Source organism: Oncorhynchus mykiss, chromosome 2 (assembly GCF_057628025.1).
Source record: "Oncorhynchus mykiss isolate SJ-2025 chromosome 2, ASM5762802v1, whole genome shotgun sequence".
Taxonomy (NCBI): Eukaryota; Metazoa; Chordata; class Actinopteri; order Salmoniformes; family Salmonidae; genus Oncorhynchus; species Oncorhynchus mykiss.
The window spans coordinates 17,727,351-17,749,761 of record NC_143023.1 but is presented as its reverse complement, the minus strand read 5'-3'; the positions used below and the strand labels follow the sequence as shown (position 1 = coordinate 17,749,761).

The following is a 22,411-nucleotide window of genomic DNA, read 5'->3' as shown; positions in this document are numbered from 1 at the left end:
GCTACAAAACAGAGTTGCGGCAGTATAATACATTCATTTGTCTAGCAGGTGCATACAGACGCACAGCACCGCGAAATAAAACGGGCCCGAGACAGCAGAGTGTAGAAGCGAGACAGACGCACTCGCATGAAACCACGGGCGAACCATGATAATGCAAGCTCACTTTTGTCTGACGTAGCCGATGTTTAACGGGAGATAAATACTACAGTCGCCCTCATACTGGTGTCGGAGGGGAAAGAGCCGAAACGGGGGAAAATAGCGGATGGTTTGACCTCATTGGGGTTATTTGTTGTTTTCGTCGCCGTTTTGTGGAGAGACCACTGATGTAACGGTTCTGGATTTGATGGGTTGGGTTGGCAGGACGGGATGCACAAAAGAGCGTCTCTTACACGGTGTTTAGTAGCGGACTAGGAGAGGGGGATCAAACGGAGGAGGGGAAGAGGGGAACACAACAACAAGGAGACGTTCTTTATTAGCGGGGGAAGACAGCGCCAGATCAGTATACGGTAGCGGAGAGAAGGAGAAGACCGAAAGCGTCGCTCGAATGATTGTGCTGTGGTGGATCCCGCGACGATGCGACGACACTGCTGGGTGATAGTGCTGGCGGGGATGTTGTCGTACTTCAACCCAGAGAGAGCCCTTGGAGCCCCGCAGAGAGAAGGTGAGTGGTGTCGGTGAGCTGGAATGATATTGACGCTGGGAGAAAGAAGAGAGGGGAGGTGGGAGAGGGGATAGATGAGAGGGTTATGAATAGGTACTCGGAAATATTACGGCCAAAACACACTGACACAGCCTCAACAATAATACGATATATTGTATCTTTCTAAACTGATATGATTAGGCTATGGTAGGCAATATGCCTTTATAACACTGGGGAGGAAATCAGAAAGACAATGGCCACATTATTATCATCAAGTAGCCAGGAGAATTCGGTAGGATCTGCGACCCTATTTCGGTGATATTTATCAATAGCCTCGATGGCATGTCAAAACGGAAATTCGCCCAATGAATATTAAATTAATCGCCACTGTATTATTCATGTGTATATCAAATCTATATTGTCCCACTTGGGTTTAATTATAAAAATCTTTGAATTTCCATTTAAAATCCACAAAATCCGTTTTATTTTGTCCTCCTTTTATTAGGCATCGCAGTGTTTTGTTTGTGTATTGTCGTTTGCAGTCATGGTGTTCTGGTGTATTGTTTTGATAAGAGCCGTAAACTGGAGCTGGTGGAATAGGCCCCTGCTATGTGTACCTATTTATATGCAGTGTATGTCTGGACAGCTGTCTAGGGATAGAATAATAGAATTGCCCAGGAATTGTGCATCTATACTGCCGATGGATAGGCTACATAAAATATTATTATATTCTAAAATAGACTTATGTGAAAAAGAGTTTGAATTTCACATAGGCCAACATGTTTTTCCTATTTTAACAGTTTCCAATGTAATTCTACTGCCAGGCCATAGGCTTGCATAGGCTGCAGTCCAGTACATAAGTCAACGAAATTATTACACATTTATGATGAGCCAATAAATTCATCTTTCTCAAATTCATACTCGTGATTTTTAGTAGCTTTTCTTACTTAGAATTTACAGTCACTCTTGAATGTGTTAGAATAACATGGACCGTTATGTTTTTAGGCCTTCGTAGAGGTTTGAGTGTTTTTCTCATCAAACAGCTATTGGAGGATGGAATCATACAACATATGAGCTCAAGACATCCTTAATGCTAATTACAATGTTCGATGTTCGATGATGTTATTTATATATTTTAAAGCAGTGCTCAAAGTGCTTCATAAATATATTTTTACAGGTAACTTGCATTTTCCACTCATGAATGATCTCATGAAAATATTCCATTGATCAGAAAAGCCTATTTGTGATTGGATTCCCTTTCAGTGTGTTATTGGACGTCTCTGTAAGATTTGTGTCTAGAGGGAGAGGCAGAGGAGAGGATGTGCCAAAATGGTTCATCACAGTTAAGCTTACACATTGATCTACCAATAGGGTAAACATCAATTAAAGCCTTTTGTTTGGACCATTATTGGACTGTTGATGCATCTTCACGCCATGCTTTCAGTAATCAATGAGCTCATGAAATGGATGGGGAAACGTACAGTTGGTTTTGCATTATCCATTACTGTGTCGTAATAGTGAGTCAATATCTAGAAGTAGTGATGAATACAGGGCATGATGGAATAGGATGAGCAGGGGAGAACAGAGTAGCTCTAGTACTTGCGTTTTCTGGTTCCAATGACACTGAAAATGCTCACACTGTGGTTGATATTCATAAGTACTGTACTGAATTGGCACTTGACCTGCAAGTGTATTGACAAGTATGTGTTCACCTTAGTATGTGTTCAGAGGTTCACCTTCTGGAGTTGGAGAAGTGTTTTTGTAAAATTGTATATGGGGAAAAACAAATAATATTGACAACAAGTTCATTTAGAAATATGCATTTTTGATTGTGGCGATGCTGGTTTTGATTTGAGGGTTTAATATTTAAAGATACAACAAACAAGTAGTAGCCTACTGTTGTGAAGGGTTTTTAACCACCCTGCCCTCCCCCTTCTCTTTTTCACAGATGGTTCGCTCCTCACAAACGGCCAAGTTGAGGTACAAATATATAAAAAAAACGCCCCAAACTCCTCCTTCTCACCTAGGTAGCCAACCTCCCTGATTTGAGTGATTATTTTCCAATTTTCCAACCCTCCCCCGGTAGCAATTTCCCCAAAATGACAACGCCACCCCTCCCTGCTTTTCAACTGTGTTTCCTGGAAGGAATGTTGTTTTTTTGGTACCCCCCTCCCTCCTCCCCCTCTTTCCTAACTGGAATGGTAGACTTCCCTGATTTTAACTTTAATTCTGATCTCTCCTCTCTTTTATTGATTCCGAAGATGGTTTCCTGACTTTCCTCCAAAGTTGATTTCCTTTTCCTGCTTCTCCCAAAACTCCAATGACAGTTGATCATTGGGGATCCTCCGCTTTGTCTCAAACGTACCTCTATTGAAACAATTCCAACGGTTTTCCTCCTCAATCTCAATATGTAACAATGACTTTGACACTTTTCAACCCAATTCTCTGAAGCCTCTCTTTCCCCCACTCACTCATCCACTCACCAACACTTCAACCTAACAACTGTGTGTTTCCTTCAGGAAGTACTACCTGGCCGATTAACCGTATTAACCTTTTCCTCTCCTCCTTTTCTCTCCCGCCATATCTCAGTCTCTCAATCCAGGGCTGCGTCTCTCTCTTCTCCGCCCTACGTCGTCATTCTCATCTCTTGCTCGGGGCTCGTCTCCTTTGTTTTGCTGCTCTTCACCTGTCTGTGCTGTAAGAAGGGAGGAGTGGGATTCAATGTAAGTCTCCATCATGTAAGAGACTTATTCACACGTCTTGTCTATTGTGTTGCGCTGTCTGCATGCATGTTGTGTACACTCGAGGCCAAAAGTTTTGAGAATGACACAAATATTCATTTTCACAAAGTCTGCTGCCTCAGTTTGAATGATGGCAATTTGCATATACTCCAGAATGTTATGAAGAGTGATCAGATTAATTGCAAAGTCCCCCTTTGCCATGCAAATGAACTGAATCCCCCAAAAACATTTCCACTACATTTCAGCCCTGCCACAAAAGGACCAGCTGACATCATGTCAGTGATTCTCTCTTTAACACAGGTGTGAGTGTTGACGAGGACAAGGCTGGAGATCACTCTGTCATGCTGATTGAGTTCCAATAACAGACTGGAAGCTTCAAAAGGAGGGTGTTGCTTGGAATCATTGTTCTTCCTCTGTCAACCATGGTTACCTCCAAGGAAACACGTGCCGTCATCATTGCTTTGTACAAAAAGGGCTTCACAGGCAAGGATATTGCTGCCAGTAAGATTGCACCTAAATCAACCATTTATTGGATCATCAAGAACTTCAAGGAGAGCAGTTCAATTGTTGTGAAGAAGGCTTCAGGGCGCCCAAGAAAGTCCAGCAAGCGCCAGGACGTCTCCTAAAGTTTATTCAGCTGCGGGATCGGGGCACCACCAGTACAGAGCTTGCTCAGGAATGGCAGCAGGCAGGTGTGAGTGCATCTGCATGCACAGTGAGGCAAAGACTTTTGGAGGATGGCCTGGTGTCAAGAAGGGCAGCAAAGAAGCCACTTCTCTCCAGACAAAACATCAGGGACAGACTGATATTCTGCAAAAGGTACAGGGATTGGACTGCTGAGGACTGGGGTAAAGTCATTATCTCTGATGAATCTCCTTTCCGATTGTTTGGGGCATCCGGAAAAAAGCTTGTCCGGAGAAGACAAGGTGAGCGCTACCATCAGTCCTGTGTCATGCCAACAGTAAAGCATCCTGAGACCATTCATGTGTGGGGTTGCTTCTCAGCCAAGGGAGTGGGCTCACTCACAATTTTGCCTAAGAACACAGCCATGAATAAATAATGGTACCAACACATCCTCCGAGAGCAACTTCTCCCAACCATCCAGGAACAATTTGGTGACGAACAATGCCTTTTCCAGCATGATGCACCTTGCCATTAGGCAAAAGTGATAACTAAGTGGCTCGGGGAACAAAACATCGATATTTTGGGTCCATGGCCAGGAAACTCCCCAGACCTTAATCCCATTGAGAACTTGTGGTCAATCCTCAAGAGGTGGGTGGACAAACAAAAACCCACAAATTCTGACAAACTCCCAAGCATTGATTATGCAAGAATGGGCTGCCATCAGTCAGGATGTGGCCCAGAAGTTAATTGACAGCATGCCAGGGCGGATTGCAGAGGTCTTGAAAAAGAAGGGTCAACACTGCAAATATTGACTCTTTGCATCAACTTCATGTAATTGTCAATAAAAGCCTTTGACACTTATGAAATGCCTGTAATTATACTTCAGTATTCCATAGTAACATCTGATAAAAATATCTAAAGACACTGAAGCAGCAAACTTTGTGGAAATTAATATTTGTGTCATTCTCAAAACTTTTGGCCACGACTGTAGATCAATAGATATAGGCATCATATTACACATTGGCCCTTAGGGAAACTCCAAACATTGAGGGCTGTAACAATGTTAAAGCATATGGGAATGTCCTGATTTGTCATGGAAGGGCCCAGCACCACAGGGGCGGTGGGCATCCACATAATTCAAACCCTCTATGAATCTATTGTCTTTGAATCTGTGATCTTTGGGATGGTTCATTGTTTCTTTGGCTGCATGTGCAGCACCACATTTTACCAGAAGTATTACAGATGTTGCATGAGCCAGAAAGCTTAGGGTCTGTTTACATTTAATAGATTTCCTCATATTAAATCCAGATCGGTCTTTCTTTGTGACATTTCAGCCAGCACACTGGGTGCATCTCAATTATCTAAAGTGGCTCCCCTCCTTCATCTTAACTAATGTGAAAACACAGGCAACAAGGGGAAAGTAATATGGTGTCTGCCCACCAGTTATTTGTTTACACTTGCCCAATTTCTTTAGAAACGTAAACCACTTTAGGGTATTGACCCACCCACTAGAAAAGCGGTCACCAACCCTCATCCTGGAGAGCTTCGGGTGTGTAGGGTTTTGTTCCAGGACAGGCCAGAACTAATAAACTGGATTCAACTAATCAACTACGGTAATAAACAAGAGTTTAATAAACTGAATCAGGTGTGTTGGTGCTGGGCTGGAACAAAAACATACAAGCCCTGTATCTCCCGGGACCAGGCTTGGTGATCACTGCTTTTCAAACTTACAATATCTCTAAATCTCTAAATCTAAATCTCTGTTCTTTCCTGTCAAATCAGGAGTTTGACAATGCAGAGGGGGAGGAGTGTTCTGGGGGTTCTAGCCCCGCCCAGGAGGACAGTCTGTCCTCTTGCCCCTCCCTCCCGGAGGTCTACACCCTCCCACTCAGGGACAGGGCTAACTGTCTCGCCCTGCAGGATGGCTCAGGTAACTAAGGCAGACTCTCTGTAGCTGGAGCTGATGGCAGTATATAGCACATGAATATTAGCAAACTTGATGGATATCAGAAAACCACAAATCATGTGTCTTTCTCTTTTCATCTCCTCTATTCTGTCTCTAAAGACTCTAAGTCGAAGAACTTCCGTAGGCACACTCTCAACTACCTTCAGGAAATAGGAAATGGCTGGTTTGGAAAGGTGAGATCACCAACTCATACCTCCACCCTCAGTTGTGATGTCATCATGTAATGGTGGTAGCTGGATCTGGCAGTTCTTCCAAATGTCTCTCAGCCCCATGTTTCCTCTAAAAGACACATCCTTTTAACAGCTTCTCAGTAAATCTAACATTGGCTTCCTACCAGCTCTCATGAGTTATGTCTTCTTCCTACACCACTATATTTCTGATCTCTCTCTCTCTCTTTCCCTCTCCTCTCTCCCTCTCTCTCTCCTTCCTTCTCCTCTCTTTCCCCCTCTCCCCCTCTGTCCCACATCTCTTTCTCCTTCCACCTCTCTCCCCTACCTCTATCCCTCTCCTTTCCTCTCTTCTCTCTCCCTCCTCTCTATCTCTCTCCTGTCTGTCCCACATCTCTCTTTCTCCTTACCTCCTTTTCCCTCTCTCTCTCTCCTCTCTCCCTCCTCTCTATCTCTCTCCTGTCTGTCCCATATCTCTCTTTCTCCTTACCTAATTTTCCCTCTCTCTCTCCTTCTCTCTCCTGTCTGTCCCACATCTCTCTTCTCCTTACCTCCTTCTCCCTCTCTCACTCTCCTCTTCTCCCCCCCCCCCCCCCCTCTCTCTCTCTCTCTCCCTCCTTCCCTCTCTCTCTCCCTCCCTCAGGTGATCCTAGCGGAGGTGCTGTGTGACTGCAGCTCCTCCCAGGCCGTGGTGAAGGAGTTGCGGGTCAGTGCCAGCCCTCTGGAGCAGAGGAAGTTCTTGGCTGAGTCTGAGCCATACAGGTCAGAGAAACTGACATTTTGTGTCATCAGACACTTTTATTTAAGTTATTTGTTTTTGTGGTTTCCTGAGTGTACAAAACATTAGGAACACCTACCAAATATTGAGTTGCACCCTCTTTTTCCCTCAGAACAGCCTCAAGTCAGGGTATGGACTCTACAAGGTGTCAAAAGCGTTCCACAGGGATGCTGGCCCATGTTGACTCCAATGCTTCCCACAGTTGTATCAAGTTGGCTGGATTTTCCTTTGGGTGGGGGACCATTCTTGATAAACACGGGAAATTGTTGAGTGTGAAAAACCCAGCAGCTTTGCAGTTCTTGACACACTCAAACCAGTGTGCCTGACACCTACTACCATTCCCCTTTCAAAGGCACTTAAATCTTGTGTCTTGCCCACTCACCCTCTGAATGGCACACATACACAATCCATGTCTCGATTGTCTGAAGGTTTAAAAATCCTTCTTTAACTTGTCTCTCCCCCTTCATCTACACTGATTGAAGTGGATTTAATAAGTGACATCAATAAAGGATCATAGCTTTCAACTGGATTCACCTGGTCTGTCTGTCATGTTACGAGCAGGTGTTCCTAATGTTTTGTTCATTCAGTGTATATAAATCACAGTTATTGGGATTAACTTCACAGTTAACTCCCAACCTTTATTTCACTCTGGTTTATTTGGTGCTGTTTGAAAAAGATCTACATGGACCAATTCACATCAGTAGATGTGTTTAATTGTCGTGTGTCATATTGAGATGCTGGTAGTTAGAGACTGCATGCAGCATGCAAGTGGTGCAGTGTTAGAACTGTAACATGGAGTGACAGATGACTACTGGTCTGACCTATTTATTATGCTCAACTTAGATTAAAATGACACTTGGCCCGCCATCTCTCTATCTCTCGCTCTCTCTCATACACACTTACAGTTGCCTCTTTCTCTGTCACATATAGAAACACATGTTTCTCTGTCATCTCTCTCGCTCCCCCTCTCTCTAGTTCTGTCTGTTTTCTATCATCCTCTCCCCTCTCTCTAGTTCTGTCTGTTTTCTATCATCCTCTCTCCCTCTCTCCCTCTCTCTAGTTCTGTCTGTTTTCTATCATCCTCTCCCACTCTCTCTAGTTCTGTCTGTTTTCTATCATCCTCTCCCCTCTCTCTAGTTCTGTCTGTTTTCTATCGTCCTCTCCCCCTCTCTCTAGTTCTGTCTGTTTTCTATCATCCTCTCCCCCTCTCTCTAGTTCTGTCTGTTTTCTATCATCCTCTCCCCTCTCTCTAGTTCTGTCTGTTTTCTATCATCCTCTCTCCCGCTCTCTAGTTCTGTATGTTTTCTATCATCCTCTCCCCCTCTCTCTAGCACTGTCTGTTTTCTATCATCCTCTCCCCCTCTCTCTAGTTCTGTCTGTTTTCTATCATCCTCTCTCCCGCTCTCTAGTTCTGTATGTTTTCTATCATCCTCTCCCCCTCTCTCTAGCACTGTCTGTTTTCTATCATCCTCTTCCCCTCTCTCTAGCTCTGTCTGTTTTCTTTCGTCCTCTCCACTTTCTCACTAACAAACCCACCTAAGTAAACCTACACAAACAAATGTGTCCAGATGTTATCCCCCTCTCTCCTCTTCCCTCGCTCACTTTAACTGCATATACTCTGCTGCATTGCCTCTCTCGTTTCATCATCTTTCTCTCTCTCCCCTCTCTCTCTCCCCCTCTCTTTCCCCCCTCTCTCTCTCCCTCTCTATTTTCTTGCCTTCAGGAGTCTCCAACATCCCAACATCCTTCAGTGTTTGGGCCAATGCAGCGAGAGCATTCCCTTCCTGCTGGTCATGGAGTTCTGTCAGTTGGTGAGGGCCATGTTGTTTTAACTACTATTATGGGATGGAGAAGAAGAGGAGGGCACATTGTAGAGGAGATCCAAAGAGAGGCCATTTTGTTTGGGAAAGGATACATTTACTCCATTCCTCTAGGATTGTTTTCTCTCATCATTGTGTTTCTATCAGAGACTGATTGATACCTGAGCAACCAGCTGATTGGACAATAAATTATTCAAATGGATCAATTAAGTGACAAACACCAGACTATAGCTTCCGTACATGGAAACATATGTTTGGTTAGTTTCCTTCCCCCCATCGAATAACCTTGTAAATACTTGGTGACGTGATGTTATGCCAGTTGTTTCCAGCTCCAACACTCAACACCTGCTGCCTCTGTTTGTTTGCTTTCATTCTTGCTCTTTAATCAAAGACCGATTGAGACCTGAAATCCCAAGTGATTGGACTCTCTGGCCAATCAATGACTCAAACAGATCAATGAACGACCAGGGACGGGAGAGAAACACTACCGCAGCCCTTTACCAGAATAACATAAGCTATAAATCCTCTGTACATTGAAACATACATTGTTTTGTCATTTGAAGTATCTTATTCTCCTGTCCCACCACCAGTACAACCTCTCTCTCTCTCTAGTGATATTAACTCATTACCAATTCCCCTTCTGCCTTTGAGGACCTTCGGGTTCGGGAAAACACTTAGGAGAGGGTATTTCTCCAGCATAAATGTACAAATGTACTTGATATATAGCTCAATATGTCTGGTCAAAGTTATAAACTATGTTAATTGTTCTTCTGATTGTTTTCAGTATCACATACTGTACATGATATTGGTCATGCCCATTGATGGTGTAATAAATTAATGATATTGGTAACACTCATTGATGTTGTAATAAATTAATTATATTTGTGATGTGTTACCAGGGTGACCTGAAGAGGTACCTGAGAGCCCAGAGGAAGTCAGATGGGATGACCCCTGACCTTCTGACCCGGGAAATGCTGACCCTGCAGAGGATGGCGTTTGAAATCACCTCTGGCCTGCTGCACCTCCACGAGAATAACTACATCCACAGGTCTGTGAGGTCATATCCTGGCTCTCTCTGGCTCCAGTGGGGTTCCAATAGCTCCAGTGATTGATTGGTTGGTAATTGAGTGATTGACAGTAAAGGAAGTATGATTGTTTTCTCTCCAGTGATCTGGCTTTGAGGAACTGTCTCCTTACCTCTGACCTCACTGTCAGAATCGGAGACTATGGGCTGTCTCACAACCACTACAAGGTATGTTTGAGTGTGTGTGGGGGCGTGTGCGCTTACCCATGTACTTTGCTTGAACCACCACAACCTGGAGACAAGTTATACCACTTTATACCATGGAATTGTTGAATAATTGTTTCTGATAGGCTTGTAGGGCATTCTGGAGAGGGCATTCTTTCCCTATAATCCACAGTATATCTGCACGATAGAATTCCATGGGTATAGTTATTACATGTTCTATGCTTGAGCTGCATTTGAAAGCAAAAGTTGAAAACATTATTGGCATTGTTGGATTCGATTTTCATAATAGCAAGCTAGGACTCAAATTTGGTTAGCTAAACTACCAGGTCTGTTTGTTTGGTTACCATGGCAACTACGGTCTCTATATAGTAAACTTGCTAGGTACTTCAGTGGATGTTGAACACATTTTCTACCTGCAAATGAACACATTTCTAGCTATAAATGTTTTAAATTATAACCATGGGGCTCTATGCGTTCTCTGCAAAATAATGCAACTCCGTGGAAGGTCAGTTCTGCTCCTTTAGCGTGTCATGGAACACACCTTCCAGGTGGTTGATTATCTTCCAGAAAACACATAGCCCCTTGTTGATTATCCCTAACGTATTGAATGTCCCTAATGGCTTATCTTCAAGTCCATGCATCCCTCTGTGTGTGTTTATCTGTGTAGGATGACTATTACCTAACATCAGACAAGCTGTGGATTCCCCTGAGGTGGATAGCGCCAGAGCTTCTGGAGGAGTACAGAGGATCTCTGATCGTCACTGACCAGACCAAGACCAGCAATCTGTGGTACGTACCATAACACAACCTGCCTCTAAAATGGACAAATAAACAACTGAATATTTCAATAAGCTGTATTCTGTATTTCTTATCTAATTTAATTATTTCTCTATCCTCCAACTCTCTCTCTCTACTCCTATTTTATATCTCTCCCCTCTCTTTCCCCTCTTTATCCCACTTCTCTCCCCTCTCTCTCCACTTCTCTCTCCTCTCGCTCCCCTCTCTCTCCGACTTCCCTCTCCTCTCTCTCTCACTTCTCTCCCCTCTCTCTCCCACTTCTCCCCCCACTCTCCCCTCTCTCCCCTCTCTCTCCAACTTCCCTCTCCTCTCTTTCTCCCATTTCTCTCCTCTCTCTCCCACTTCTCTCCCACTCTCTCCCATTTCTCTCCCCTCTCTCTTCCTTTTCTACCAGGTCTCTGGGGGTGGTGATCTGGGAGCTGTTTGAGTTTGGTTCTCAGCCTCACAGGCACCTGAGTGATGAGGAAGTGTTGACCTTTGTCATCAGAGAGAGACAGATCACCCTGGCCCAGCCACGGCTCAAACTCTCCCACGCTGACTACTGGTTAGTGGGCCATTTCCTGACTTTTGGTTCTCTAATGATATCTGCATTTGATGAAGAAAGTAGTCGATTACAGATGTGTTACTTTAAAGGCCTACTTTGTCAATAGATCATTAAGGTCAAAGCTAATATATGCAATCCCCTCAAACCTCTCTTTTGTTGTGGAGGTAGATCAGCTTTAATACTGCAGATAGATTGTAGCTTCCATCAATGTAATTGTCTGCGTCCTTTCCAATCCCCCTTATCTTTGTGTTTGTCTTTCCTGTCTTTCCTCTTCCAGGTATGAGATCATGCAGTCCTGCTGGCTCCCTCCTTCCCAACGCCCCTCCATCGCTGAGGTATTCCTCCTCCTCTCCTCCCTTCTGGCTGCTGAGCGAGGGATGTCCCGAAGGAGTGTGGGAGAGGACGAGGAGGATGAGGACGAGGAGTATGAGGAAGGGAGAGGAAGAAGAGGAGAGAGCGATGAGTCATTTGAAAGACGGTGGGATTCTCTCCGTCCTCCGGCCTTCCAGGCTGCAGCAAGTGAACGACAGAGAGAGAGGGAGTATGGGAGGGATGACAGGGGGAACTCCTACCCTCTACTGGAAGCCGTGGGGAACTGCATCACCCCATCCTCCACAGAACTCGATGACATCCTGACAGTAACGGAGACCAGTAAAGGATTAAATTTTGAGTACTTCTGGGAGAAAGCCCATGCGAAGCGGGGCTACCAACCACTTCCTCCTCCCCAGCCAATCCCGACGGTCAACCCCTCCCACAGACAATCCCTGGACACACCCACTGTTGTCCCTGTGATAAGTGCACGTAGCCCCTCCCTCGCCAGCGAGTACTTCATTCGATTGGAGGAGCACACCCCTCAGGATAAGTCCCCATCTCTTAAAGGGAAAGCGCATTCTTTCCGTTCTGACTCATTGTGTCCTGGAGATCTGGAGCTAGTGGAGATACGCAGCGGAATGCTGGGCAAAGAACGCACGCCGTACAGTTCTGATGAGGAGTACACTGGGCGAGGAGGGAAATCCATCCAGACCATCCGATCCAGCGAGGTCCAGATAAGGGTCCACAACACTGGGGTGGCAGAGTTCAAAGACACCTCCAGTAGGGTGACTGACTTCTCTGTGGTGGATTTAGGAGATGATGAGGAGGAGGAGGGGGGTGAAGGAGACAGTAGGTCATCCACTGGTTCTCAGGCCCCTGTCCTGCCTCCCAAACCATGTTCTATGTCAACCTCCTCGGGCAACCACCTCCACTCGCGCCCCCTCCCTGCACCTCCGTTGGGCTACCACCGAGTAGGACTTGGGCTGGGTCACTATTCCATGAGTGGTAAGATAGAAACGATGGACCCTCTGACGGGCAGCTGCCTGCCATCATCATATGATCACTTAGGGTTCCACCGTCCTCGTCAGACCATGCCCCCCTCCCCGTCACTGTCCCCCTCCCTACCCCAGTCCAGCCACCCCATCTACCCCACTCCCCAAACATGTCCTCCCCCTCTCCCACCCCACTACAAGCCCCAAAGGGGCCTGTATCACAGCTATGGTGTAGGTAGCTACTCCAGATACAGTAAGCCCCAGATGTACTCTCAAAGAGAGCCACTATCCTGTGACGACTCAGACCGACAAGGTGGTGTACGGCGCACAGCATCCTTGCACAACACAAAGGGAACATCCAATTTCCGCTCAAAAGACTTTGACTCTCCCGTACGACGCCAGAACGTATTTCGCCCTGTTTACCGCAACATCTCCCACTCCGAGTCCGGTGGCCCCAGAATTGAGAGGCACTCGTCCTCCAGTCCCACCTATTCAGATGAGGATGACTCCCCCTTTATGTCCCCTGAGAAACCCAGTGGGGGAGGGACAACCGTCCCGACTTCTAGTTTGTCAGAGGATGCGGATCCGGCCACAGCCGAGCTCTTCTCCAGGGGTATGAAGAGGACCCAGTCGCGCCTCGCCACCATCCTGCCTGCCATCTGGAGGGAGGACGCGGAACTGCAGGCGGATAGCGTAACTGACGCCAAGAAATCCCCCATGCACCTGTTTCTGACTGAGATCTCTAGTGTGTCAGAGTCAAATGATGCCAAGTCCAAGGAGGGGAGGACCTCATGGGAGGGAGAGACAGAGCGGGAGAAGAAAAGGGATGGGGAGAGGTCAGGGAACTTCCTTCAGCCCTTGAGAGGGGGGATGCGTCGGTCCCGGTCGCTGGCCACAGAGCTGGGCTCTACAGAACAGACATTGGGGCCAGACAGAAACACACAGATGGGGACAGAGGTGGAGAGGGTGAGGAAAGGCTCCATCCAGAGAGATTTATTCCTCACTGAGATCTCAAACACAGGAAGGATGGATGCAGGCATGGAGAGAGATCCGGTGAAGTTCCTCCACCCTCCTGGCTCCCGATCGCGTCCCTACACCTACACCTGCGCCCCCGGCCTCCCGTCCTACGCTGAGGCCGAGGAGGCATACTCCAGGGGCATGAGGAGATCCCGATCCCTCCTCTCCGAAATCACAGTGGGGAGGCAGGAGTCACAAGAAACGGAGAAGGAGACCGAGAAGGGACAGATGACCAGAGAGGAGTTCCTGAAGGAGATCCAATCAGCAGAGACCTTTTTGACGGAGATCATATCCAGACAAAATGCAACCGCCTCCAATAAGCATTGCGAGGACTTGTCTCAGTCACCCACTCCAATGTCACCAGAATACGAGTCAATATGCATAGATCCTGACTCCTCTCAGACCATCCGTTTCCAATCAGAGAGTTCCATACGTACATCAAACAGAGGCAAAGACGATGTAGCACCGGAGGCCATTTACGCCCAAGTGACTAAACGGGCAAAAAAGAGTGAGATGAAGGTCACTATACGGCCTGAGATTCCAGTACTGCAAATAGGATCAAATAAACAGTCTGTCAAACAGGAAGAGGGATGTCCCACAGACATGACCTGCCTCAAGGACTCACCCAGCTCACTCACAGATCCCACCGCTGACACCAACTCTCACCCAGACTCTCAGCCCTGGCCTGGTGACTTTGTGTTCTCAGAGATAATGCCAAAAAATGGCCTCCTCCTTTACCAAACATTCCCCAGTACAAAAACAGAGGAGGACGTTTCAGAAGGTCCAGCCTTACCTGTAAGAGAAACACAGAGAGTCAGAGAAAGGGTCGAGCTCTCAAGACAAGCTCAAGTTCAGTCTTTATCTCAAGACAGTGTTACTGGAGGAGTGGAAGACTCTGAAAAGAAACCCTGTGATGATGAGTCACCTATTTATGTAGATGAGAAAGAGAGCAGGGGTCAGAATAATGTTGGGGAAAGGAATTGTGAAAGAATGAAAGGTGATGCTGAGGTCAGAGACACAGGGCAAGGATGTCAGAAGCAGGAAGTTGTTGATGACATTTTACATGACTTAACAACAGAGACATCTGAAACAGATAGAGCATGTCAAATTGAATCTAAAGATCACAAGGAAGAAGGGTCAGAGAGTTCAAAAGGTTGGGACAGTCAAATGAAGAACGACACATCACATTCAAATCAAATCAAATCAAATTGTTCTAATGCTCAGTCACATAACCCAAATGTTGAAAGCTTTTTACAAATCAACAAACAGAATTCACAGATCAACCAAGAAGGAAGGTCAGACCCAAGTCAAAAGAGCCCTGCAGCTGTTCCCACCACCCCAGACTGGGACCCATCCTCTGACCTCTCTCTCTCCACAATGACCCCCTCAGACTCATTCCTTTCATCTTTGACCCCCAGTTCAGCCGACTGTCTGACCCCAGGTGACCCGTGTGTTGGAGGTGAAGGACCAGGTGGTTGGAGGGTGCTGGGGACAGAAACCCCCCACAGAGACTCTGCCTACTTCTCTGACAGTGACTGGGAAGGGGAGGGGCTTGGCAGGAAGGGCAGTGATGGACTGAGCGTGACCAGACCCGGCAGTGGACGAGGTGGAGAGAGGGGGACGCTGACAGGAATAGAAGAGAAGACAGAATTAGAGGATGAGGGAGAAACCGGGGGAAAGAGTCTCTTGAAGAGGATTTCAAATAAGGGAATTGACATTGAGAGGGAAAAGGAGACAGTTCTTGAACAGAATGCTCATGTGCAGGATATCTCTCAAAACAGTGATGATGGATATAAAGACGTGTCAAGTATTCAGGAGAACGATCTCAGTCTGAAAGAAGTAGAACATAAAACAGGGTTAGAATCAGAACAGAGAGAAGACTCTGGAATGTTCCACAATGAGAGTGGAGAGTCAGATGAAAAGGGACTAGTCCATCCGGTACTCCTGTCTGATAACTCACAGACCAAGGAGAACAATGAGTTTATAGCTAAGCTGTTCTCTAACTTAGATGATGCACCTCTCAAAGGGTTCTCTTACAATGATGGAACTCAAATTTGTAATTATTACACAGAAGGTGTGATTTCTCATGTGGAGTCGGATGATTTTAGATTCCATGACTCCACAGACAAAGTCTTGACATTGCCTTCTAATAGTACCACTAAGACAGATGGTTTGAAATTAATATCTGCCATTCAGACAAAGGATAACAAACTTGAGAATGAAGAACTTCCAGGTATTGAAGATAGAGAAAATGATAATTCCATGAAAGACACTACGGAACCAGTGACGGCGTTACATGGCGACCATGATAACAGAGAATCAAGGCTATCTAGGTTCTACGGTATTCAAACCAGCGAGGTCAAACTCAGTGACGATATTCCAGTAGTACTGGATCCCAACGACGGAGAGAGCACCAATGACGAAGAGAGCAAACTGGCCTCTTCTTTCTGGGCCGAGGAGGTCACTGAGGTGTCTGAAAGAGAAGACGGGCAAGATCTGGAGATTCAACACACCGACGCCAATGAGCTTGGCCTGAGAAACTTGTGTTACTCAGAAGAAAGCGAAGACGAGAGGGCCAAGGCCAAATCAGAGACAGAGAAACAGCTTGCCGCTGGAGAGCTGTGTAACGCCATGAAGGAGAAATCTCCTCAGAGAGGACCAGTGATGGGGAGCCAGAGTGGGTCTTTGAGCAGGGATGGATCTGCTGAGACTGTGGACAGGGAGTCATCTAAGGATCTGGAGATGAAGGCTAAAGAGCTGTGGAACACTCTGGAGGAGGGGGAGGGGAGAGGGGAAGGAGTGGTGAGGGGCGAATTCGACTGTCACCGTTTCCAGCAGGGAGACCTGCACCTGTGGCCATCAGAGAACGACCAGTGGGCCTCGTCGGAGAACAGAAGCCAGGAAGCTGAACTCGGATTGGAATTCTTCTCAGCGTTCGGAAAGACCTGGGAGGAGAGGGAGCAGCTGGTGGTAGGCCGGGAATTCTGGGAGGCTGAGGAGAACGATGAACTGGCGGGGAGTGAGCCTCATCCAGCCGTCCTCCAAGATAGTGAAGATACTTCTAATGACGAGAGGCAGGGACAGGTAGCCTACCTGGAAATAAAGAGAGAGTTGTCCCAGAAACAGGTTCTCTCCAGTAGCATTGACAGTCAGCTATCCCAGGCACTGGATGTACAGCAAGAGGAAAATATAGAAAATCCAGATAGGTTTGATGATGATGATGAGCAAAATGTTGAAGGTGATCAGCTAGTGGTTGAGGTGGAAAACCGAGAAATCCCAGAGCATGAGACCAATGCAAGAGGGAGGGAGCAGTTCAGGTCACTCACTGAGATGGGTGGAGACAGTGAAAGTCAAACTGCATCTCTTCTAAACGACTTGGATGGAAACATTGCTCAAGATGAGGGAAATCAGAACTTCAACAGGTTGAATCATCTCAGTGAAATCCAAATGGAAGAAGGGGCAATGGCCGAAAATCACATAGAAAAAGAACAGGACTTTGAATTAGACAACCATCTTGCTCCCACAGTAAAGAGTATATATTTGGGTGTATCTATCTGCCTTACTGGAGTACCACAGGTAGATTTGTCAGGATTAAAACATATTGAGCCAAGCATACGCATTGAAGAAGCTGACTCTACTCGCCAGCTTGTGGGGGAGGATAGAGAAGGAGGAGTAGACATTGTAAACACAAGTGAGGATTTGAGAGACATATCTCTTCTATGCGACCTGGTGTCTTATCCCAATGATAATGACTTGGAGGATATAGCCTCTTGTACAGATCTGTCTGGTTCACAAGGAGACAACTTTCAGTTCAGTTCTGTAGACTTTCCCAGCCCTCCTCCTAGCATAGATCTTGATATGCAAGAAGACAGGTTGCAGAGTTTAGATGATTCTTTTCCTAGTCCCCCACCTTCTGTCATAGAAATAGACGACGATCGCGGTCTTATAAACCTTGATTATTTAGGCTCAGATTTCATTACCAGTGCTGAAAGAGACCCAACAATGCCCCCCACTCCTCACACTGATATCCCAGAGCCGCCCCCCTTACCACCCGCCACAACCCACAGCAGAGGGATCTCTGCAAACCTCGACCTTTCACCTGTACATCCAACACTTCCATTATTCTCAGGTGAAAGCCAGAACCAGAGCCGCCTTACATCAAACATATCCGAGGATGACAGAAATAACCTGTCCCAGAAAAACACAACCACCACACTCCCGTCATTCCTCCAGAGTCCCCTCAACACCATCCCAGAGCTGTTGATCTCTGAGTGGAAGGATTTGGACGAGGAGCCTCTGGAAGATTTTGAGAAACTGGAGCAGCTGTGTTGCATATCTGGGGATGAGGAGGACACCCTGGGTGACCTCTTCCTGGGGAATCTGGAGCTGTTGGAGTCTATGAAGAAGACCCCTGAGCAGAAAACTAAGGGTTCTGGAGAGAGCGATAAAGATGAAGCGACCTGTGGGACCTCCATGCCTGAGGGGAAGAGGAGAGTGGAACTGAAAGAGGACGTTGACGGAATCTCTGAGAGCGCTGACTGGCTGGCCAGGTTGGTTCCATCGGCGGTCCAGGACATCCCAACTGGGGCTAAACTTTCACCTCAGGAGGAGAGGCATGAACTACAGTTCCCATCAGCCCTTTCACCATGTCCTTCTCCTGACTCCAAGGACCAGAGGTCGCTTTCAAAGATGCCCACTAAAAATGGCCTAATGATGCAGGTGAGCATTAGCCTTGCATTTTAACCCCAAATTGCACAACTTTGTAGATGTATGAAAGTATAAGCCTACACAATTTACAATATCCATTTTCCTGAATATGTTTAAACATTTATACCCCTATTATCTTCTTCTGTTTCCCTTTCTTCAGGTGTGTGAGGAGAGACTGCAGTTCTCGCTCTGTGAGAACGTTAAAACGAACGTCCTCCGGGGGGCGACAGTGAGCGACAGCGTCATTCTCCGCCCATGGGGGGACCAGTCCTTTGATGGGGGCGGAGACGCAGTCAGTGTGAAGGATGTAGGAAGGTATGCTCTCTCTATCACAGGAGGTTGGTGGCACTTTAATTGGGGAGGAGGGGCTCGTGGTAATGGATGGAACAGAATCAGTGGAATGTCATCAAATACATCAAACACCTGGTTTGATGCCAATCCATTGGCTCCGTTTCATCCATTATCATGGGTTGTCCTCCCCTCAGTAACCTCCACTGCCCTCTATGTATTTTGAGATTTATCAAACTGTTGCGTTGAATGATGGCAGGCAGACAGATAATAAAAGAATATATCTTTTTTTCTGTTCTTAGCGAAGAGGAGCCGGACACCGAACCCAATTCTGAACCCCAGAGTGAGTCTGATGCGACTGACAGTGAACCACTGACTGTGATCCAGCAGCCAGAAGTTACACCCCCTCAGCCTGTGGCAAACCAAGCAATGAAAGGTACCTCCAGACCTTTTTTGTGTGAAAATGTGTATGAATAGGATGCATTGTTGACATTCACCCACTCTGCAGGTGTGTAAATGACATGTTCTAATGGATAGATTGGTGCTTTCTGACACCATCTTTAATGGTGTTAACTTTATCTATTCCTCTCTTTTCTTTCACAGCCAAACTGGCTCGCCTGTCCCTGTCCCTCTCCCTCCCTCCTCTCCCTCTTGCTCTCCCTCTCTCCTCCAGTCCCAAGGGAGGGTTCAGGGAGGGCGGGCTACACAGAGACAGGAGTGGGAGACGGAGGGGTGCGTCCCCAGGAAGTGACCCCGATGAGGATGAGGAAGAAGAACAGGAAGACGAAGGCTCCAGGAGGGTGATTGTTGTCACTGAAACAGACGTTGGCAAAAGGGTGGGGCTCAGGAGTCTGCTGAAGTCGCCAAGGGAACCGATAGACAAAGAGAAAGACAGAGGGAGAAACGTGTCCTTTTTTGATGATGTCACTGTCTATCTCTTTGATCAGGTGTTTGTTTAGTTTTTTCCCCCCCTCATATATTGAGTCCCATGTTACTCTTGGGCTTTTAACACTTTCACCAAATTGGATGTACATGTACTGTCTCTGCTCCTTTTCAGTCCCTGACTCTTCCTCTCTGTTTCTGGAACAGGAAACTCCAACCAGTGAGCTGAGTAGTTCCACCTGCACCACTCCAGCTCCAGCTCCTAACAAAAGCACTAAATTTGATTTACATGGTACGTACTACGTATGCATGCATGTTGCTATTAGAAACCATATAACGGTCCTGTACATCATTCCCTTCTGTGAGCTAATAAAAAGCTTTTGATGAAATTACTACAATAACAAACACCCATTGGACAGCTCCCATCTGATCCCCACTCACTGAAATTGAGAAGCCCTCACACCAACCCCTTTTCTAAATATGCACCCCCAAAATGTATCTCTTGTAATTATCCCCCACACGCTGTGGGGAATGGAGTGGGGACATAAATCTGGTGCTCAACAATGCACGTCTAAGATGTGTTTTCCACCCTGTCTCCAGAAGCCGTCCACTCTCAGTCTCTCCCACTGATCGCTTCATTTCACAGAATAATGAGAGTTTTGGCTGATCCCCTCTGGGTGTTTTGAATAGACTGTATATAGAAAAGCATCAACACCAAAATTATCTACTTTCATGATCTCTGTCAGCCTGCAGAGTTGAACAGTTCAAAGCTTTGCTAGGAGAGACAGTTTATTTTTAACTTGGGAGTGTGGGCCTTTTTGTGCTTCGGTTCTACAAGAGGATGTTTGTACACACGTATAGAGTATATTAACCAATGATATACCATTTGTGTAATGCTTTTATCGTACATATATATTTTTAATAACATTTACAGTTGTATGCTTTTGTTTATGTCTTGTGCCGCATGGGTCAATTTGATTTCATGAAATATGTTAGAATATATCCCCTGAATTCAAATAGTATTTACTCCAACCCTAGTACAGTGTGTTTGTGTATGGCATAGTTGTAGTGTAGTAATTCCTTAATTCCCTTACTTACACCATGCTCCTGTCTTTCTACCAGGAGCAAACAGCAAAGGCAAAGACTCCAAAAGAAAAGGGGACTTGTCAGTCAAACCGAGGTCGCCCGTGGGGGCCAACCCAGTGACATCCTCGCGTTTTACTGTCAGCCCAGCCGATGACCCCCACTTGGTGTGAGGCAGGGTTCCGGAATCCTCTGAGTTGTTCTGTAACCCTCAGAACAGGGACCTTCTGAGAGTGGCCAGTGGATTCCCCTCCAACCATAACCATTCTCAGAAGCTATTTTTTTATCGATCAGGCAACGGAAAGAAAAGACCCCCGTTCTAAAAGCTGGACACATTCCAGGTTTAACCAGCTACCAGTCCTTGTACCAGAAAGGTTGTTGATATAATAACTCCTCCCTTTGCCACTGTAACCTAGGGTCGATTTATAGACACTGGCTGGAAGTGGTTGATGGCAAAGGCAGTTTGTCCTAGGCGAAGAACAGTCTGGAGCTTTGTCAAATCTGAAACGGATTGACGGCTATGCAATGGGAGTCATTGTGTACCAGCTTACCTTCTCTTTACCTGCTTCTTTCGGTTGTCTTTACCCAGTATGTACTGGGGGATGCACTTTCTTTTAGTCATGTATCTGTCTATGTGGAAGCTTGGATTGAAATCTTAACTTTGTAAAAACGATTTTCATTGCAGTCAGTCGTACTTGTAGGCAGCAGTTGGGGCCAGAAAACAATCTTAACTCCTGTATTTGAGAGTACTCATTCAACATTTGTATAAAGATAGTGTATACAATATAATTTTAGAGCTGTTTAATTTAGATGTATTCTTAGACTGCACGAAAAGATGAAAACAAGCTATGTTTCTCTATACTTTTATTCTAAAAGACTATGTGTAGCTATTATTTATTTAATTTATTCATTATTTATTAAAAAAATATTTCCATGCTTTGTAAATATTGTTTATTTATTTTGGTGCAATTAATTTATCTCTCAGAATTGTTTGGGACAAAATGCATCTAAGTAATAGCTTCTCGATTTAATTATTCTTCATAACAAATAAAGCAAGATATTTTCCCCAACCCCCAAAAATATTGAGTATAATTTCATGTCTTTATAACTGCCATCCTGTGCTTAACTTATGTCCTCAACTTGTAGGGTTTCCCAAACTGGGTCCTGGGGCCCCCACGGGTGCATGTTTTGGTTTTGTCCCAGCACTACACAGCTGATTCAAATAACCAACTCAACATCAAGCTTTGATGATTTTAATCAGCTGTGTAGTGCTAGGGAAAAGGGGGTGGCAGGACTGAGTTCGGAAAATCCTGCTCTAATATATATATAACATGTTTAATTATTTTCTAATATGATTCAATGTATTGTTGTCTTGTCATAATTTTACTTTGTTTGAGGACAATTGATGTATCTTAGCATGATAAAACGGAAGCTTCTCATCGGTAAATATCTCCAAAGTTCATGTATTTGTTGATTTACATTCATTTTCTACTAATAGCAACCCATCATGCAGTCAAGCTCCAACTAGTCCCTTTGTTTAGTCTGTTTCAACATCTGTTTAAAACCTGTATTGTTTAAAGAATGGGTTTCATGGGATGCTGTATAAAACCAGGGGAAATGAAAACAACATAAAAACTGTGAAACATTTATTGAACTGTTTGATGAAAATAAATTGTACTGTCTTATATTCTTAAATCAGAGTATTACTTTTGCTGTCAAAGGAGACTGGACTGGTGTTCAATTTTTTTTTCTGAAATGAAGGATCAAACTACTGTATTATGTAGCTAACAATGGATGGCTCAA

The 22,411-nt window shown here is 45.6% G+C and overlaps 1 protein-coding gene across 3 annotated transcripts; it reads left to right on the top strand.

Annotated features, from left to right (window-relative positions):
* Positions 1-31: 31 nt before the first annotated feature.
* On the top strand, positions 32-22,298 carry LOC110536757 (uncharacterized). 3 transcript variants are annotated; one of them, XM_021622438.3, is made up of 16 exons: positions 32-661; positions 3,230-3,363; positions 5,788-5,935; positions 6,071-6,144; positions 6,782-6,900; positions 8,640-8,727; positions 9,636-9,784; positions 9,904-9,988; positions 10,653-10,774; positions 11,178-11,327; positions 11,605-18,367; positions 18,516-18,670; positions 18,946-19,079; positions 19,247-19,590; positions 19,733-19,817; positions 20,648-22,298. In XM_021622438.3, exons 1-16 carry the CDS (start codon positions 574-576, stop codon positions 20,779-20,781), a joined length of 8,772 nt encoding a protein of 2,923 aa, XP_021478113.2. In that variant the 5' UTR covers positions 32-573; the 3' UTR covers positions 20,782-22,298. The 3 variants fall into 3 exon arrangements, with proteins under 3 accessions (XP_021478113.2, XP_021478119.2, XP_021478109.2); XM_021622444.3 differs by having other exon boundaries at positions 392-661; positions 3,230-3,378; positions 20,658-22,298; XM_021622434.3 differs by having other exon boundaries at positions 392-661; positions 3,230-3,378.
* Positions 22,299-22,411: the final 113 nt, after the last annotated feature.

What these genes read in the sequence shown, in the direction of transcription:
- LOC110536757 (XM_021622434.3), top strand. Translation starts at nt 574, where the DNA reads ATGCGACGACACTGCTGGGTGATAGTGCTGGCGGGGATGTTGTCGTAC. An exon ending in TCAATGTAAGTCTCCATCAT is followed by an intron (nt 3,379 to 5,787) that starts GTAAGAGACTTA and finishes CTGTCAAATCAG; the next exon opens with GAGTTTGACAATGCAGAGGG. An exon ending in GAAATGGCTGGTTTGGAAAG is followed by an intron (nt 6,145 to 6,781) that starts GTGAGATCACCA and finishes TCCCTCCCTCAG; the next exon opens with GTGATCCTAGCGGAGGTGCT.